Source organism: Entamoeba histolytica, genomic scaffold (assembly GCF_000208925.1).
Source record: "Entamoeba histolytica HM-1:IMSS scf_1104750518165 genomic scaffold, whole genome shotgun sequence".
Taxonomy (NCBI): Eukaryota; Evosea; order Mastigamoebida; family Endamoebidae; genus Entamoeba; species Entamoeba histolytica.
Window position 1 is genome coordinate 1 of NW_001915481.1, and position 4,369 is coordinate 4,369.

Here is a 4,369-nt window from a genome sequence, read left to right on the forward strand (position 1 = left end):
TGATTTGAAGAATAAATGAATGTAAAAATTCAATGGTAATTTTATTTTAAAGAAGAATATAATTAATATAAATGATAATCCAAAATAATCCACACAAGAAACAATAATTATATCACAATAATTTGTTAGAAAAAGAAAAAAGTTGTAAAAGATAAAATCAAAAAAGATGAATAAATTTATTAAATAAATGTAAATACTGATATTCAATGTATTTTATACATTAACGATAAAATGAAAAAGAAAATACAAAATTGAGATAAAAATTGAATACATTAAAATTATTGTTATCATTCTAATTTAAGAATTGAATATTTTTTAGAAAGTATTTCTTACAATTTTAACAATAACAACAAATAAATAAAAAGGGGGTAATTGTTGATATGTAATTCTATTTTATAATTATTTCTTATTTTTCTTTCGATAAAATAATAAATCAAATAACAGTAAAATGATTAAAATTAGTTTATATTTGAAATTATCGAATGAATGATGTTTAATTTAAATTAAGAACAAAAACATGAAACTATATCAAATGTAATGTTAATACAAAGAAAAATAAATGCGATAGGAAAAAAAGAAAGAGGAATTAAATGAAAATAATAATAAAATGATACTAAATCAAGAAATAGGGTAAAATAAATGACAGGATAACAGAGTATTTAAACACAAACTAAGAAAGGTTTATTCATTAAAATGATCTGCATTATTCTTCTATTTATTACTGTCTCATTATCAAAGCAATGTAGTGAATTTGAACAGTATCTATACATAATAGATACTGTTGATAGTGCATTTGAATGTATTGAATCTATTCAAACAACAGAGGGTGCAAATAACGCTATTATTAATGATTTAAAATACTATTTAGAATCATATGTATTTAAAGACATATTAAAGAATCCACCACAACCATCATTTTCAAATAATTATTATGAGAAAGTAGATATTGATTCAAAACTAGATAAAATAAATACAAAAACTACAAGTCTGTATGAATTTTATTCAGAAATTAATAATCTTATTATTTCAACAAGAGATTCTCACTTAGCTTTTAGTATAAAAAATGAAAATGATTTTAACATCAATGAAAATAGTGAATTAACACTTTTCTATTATTTCCTTCCATTTTCAATAAATATTGAGAATGATAAGAAAATGTATTTAATTCCAAGGTATTCCTTCAAATTTAGCGTTGTGAATCCACCAGATGAAATAAAAAAGAATATGAATGTACCAGTTAAAACAATAAATGGAGAAGATCCATTTAATATTATTCGTGAATTTGGAAAGAAATATATGAGATTAAAATGTCCACATGCGCAATTTACATTAGCAAAAGATGAATTTGTTGAAGGTAGTTTAAGTTATTTACCATTGACAAAAGAATATTTAAATACACCAATAAGTATTACATGGGAAAATGGAGAAAGTGTGAGTGTTAATTATAAAATATATAGAGAAACAGCAAGTGTATCAAATAGCAATGAAAAACTAAAACAAGGAATTAGAAAACCATTAACTGAAGAAGAAACAAAAGATATAATCAATACAAAGAAAGCACTCGATGAAAATGATAGAATTACAAGAAAATTTACATCAAAAGATAATAATATTCATTGTTCATTTTCTGTGAATGGTGTAAACACATTAGTAGTTCGTTCTTTTGATACAGAAGATGAAAAAACATATGAAGAAACAATTTTAAATTGTATTGATTTGTTTGATTCTAATAATTATCCTATTCAAGTCATATTCCCAAAGAATGGAGGAGGATATAGTATTTATTCACAATGGATAGAAAAGATATTATCACCATATGATGATGTTAATTATATAGTTTCATTGAGAGAATCAGACTACACAAAGCATGTGTTAAAAACAGGATTTGCTGTAAATTTATATGATCCAAAAACATGCCAACAAAGAAGAGGTAAATGGACAAGTAAAATTCCCATAATTAATTCATTCCCACTTGGAGATTGGTACTCAAAACCAAATATTATTAAATATGGTGATGTTGAACATAAAGTTACACAGCCATCAATTGAAGTTTTTCCAAAAATGAAATTAATGAAACATCCAAGAAAACCAACAGAAATAGTAGTTTATACAGATTCATATTGTTATTCAGCATGTTCATGTGTAACAAAAGGATTAAAAGAATGGGGAGGAGCTATTCTTGTAGGATTTGATGGAGATCCATATGGTAAAGATGAAGAATTTGAAGTAGGATTGTCACCAACAGCTGTTATTGAATCTGTTCCTTTACTCCCTCATATATGGATGGGAGTATATGGATATAATCTTAGAATAAGTGTTGGAGAAAGATACAGATATAATTATGAATACAATGAAACAATTCCTAGAGAATTTTTAACAGATATGATTGATGAAAGAGTGAATATTTATCAATTTTCAAATTATAAGATAAATGAATTTGCAGAACAAACAAAGAAAATAATAGAAAAATATCAAACAAAATGTAATCCAAAGAATAAAAGATTAGTTAAAAGAGATAGTAAATGTGATAACGAAATTAATATTGAACATGGACATGGAGGATATGAATGTGGAGATAATGGAGAGTGGAGTTCAAAATGTGTACTAGCTTATTGCGATGAAGGATATAAATTTGATTATATCAACAACAAATGTATTAAAGGCATTTGTTCAAGTGGAATGCCAATAATGACAGTAAACCTAGTCATGATAATACTTGGAATAATCACATTAATTCTTTAATTGAAGAAGGTTTAATTTGAAATATAATTTTTGTTTAATAAAATAACGATAAATAAAGGAGGAAATAACGAACAAATAAATAAAAATTAACTAAATGACACTTTGTATGATAGAAACAATATTTTCATATTTCATTTGTTATATTTGTTTAAATGAAATAAAAAAGAATAAAACATAATTTTAATTAACCATATATTCAAAACTAATAATACAAAATGTGTGAAAATGATTATAATTATAGTTCATTATTTCATTGTCATTTATTTCAATTTATAGAAAATATAAACAACAAAAACATTAAAATAAAATCAAATTATTGTTTTGATCAATATTCTTCATTTCCTTCATTATAATTCAGTACTTTCTCTATTTCATATATTTTATGATTAGATTTACGTTCAGACTTAGTTCGTGGATTAACAACATATCTATTATCTTCTGTAACAATAATTCCTAAATATTCATTAATATCAATCTCATCAAATAACCATTCTCTTTGCAATTCTATTTTAAGTTTGAGTAAGTTGATAAAATCATTTGATAATTTTTGAACTTTTTCTAACACACTTAATTGTTCTTTAAATGATTCAATTTCATCTGTTATTTTTTGTGCCTCAACAAAGTTATTAAATGATGAATGTAATTTATCTAATTGTTCTGGAGTAGGTTTGATAGCTTTTATTGCTCTTCCAAGTGGTGTATTATTTAATGCAAATGAAGGTAATGAATTATTTTGTTTGTTTGTATTAGATGATTGAATTATTTCTTTATTTTCTTTACTATTAGTTTCAGTTTTTGGTGGATTAGTATTCTCTTTTTTAACATCTTTTTGTTGTTCATTTGTATTTTCTTTTTCTATTTTATTTTGTGTTAACATATAATCTATTATATCTTTTATTTTAAATTGTTGTATCAATGAGTCAGTATTATAAATTGAAACAGCAATATCTGTTATAGATTCTACTTTCTCTATGATTACTTTTCCAACTTCAGTTGCTGCATTTCCCAATAACTTTTCTCTTTCTTCTTTTTTTTCATTAATTTCTTTTTTCAGTTTATCTATTAAATCTTGATTGTTATCTAGGTTTAAATTCTGTGCTGTTTTTATAATCTTTTCAATTGGAAATTCACTGAATGAATATTTGTTTGTAAGAATCTGTACTTCTGCATCTAACCTTTTATTAATCTTTTTATAAAATTCTCTGACATTTGAACTTTCAATAAATATTGTTTTACATTTTCTATTATCAACAAGAATTTTACATCGACTTATTCTAATTCCAAGAAGAATTTGTGTATTTGTTAAATACAAATGTTTGTATTTAATAGCAAGCTGATTCAATCTTTTCCTAAGATTTGTCATTGTTTTTAATTCTTCATATGATTTGTCGCTTAATAATTCTTATTGTCTTGTAAGATAATAATTCACTCTATTAATTACAAAACAAAAACACATTCTTCTCCATTCATCTACTGTTGGTTGAATTATTTTCTCACACCCATATAAAAATGTATTTAAATCATTCAATTTTTCATCTTTACTTTTTTCGTAAGATGACATTATTTCAAATAATTTTGATTCTAATTTTTGATAAAATTCATTATCACAAACTGTCATATATTCACT

General features: G+C 23.6%; 1 protein-coding gene and 1 pseudogene across 1 annotated transcript; one reads left to right on the forward strand and one right to left on the reverse strand.

The window, feature by feature from the left end:
• Positions 1 to 693: 693 nt before the first annotated feature.
• Positions 694 to 2,742, forward strand: EHI_122200 (uncharacterized protein; the record flags this gene model as incomplete). Its single annotated transcript, XM_001914375.1, has 1 exon — positions 694 to 2,742. The coding sequence occupies one exon, from the start codon at positions 694 to 696 to the stop codon at positions 2,740 to 2,742; it is 2,049 nt and encodes a 682-aa protein (XP_001914410.1).
• Positions 2,743 to 3,067: 325 nt separating this feature from the next.
• Positions 3,068 to 4,369, reverse strand: EHI_122210 (annotated as a pseudogene).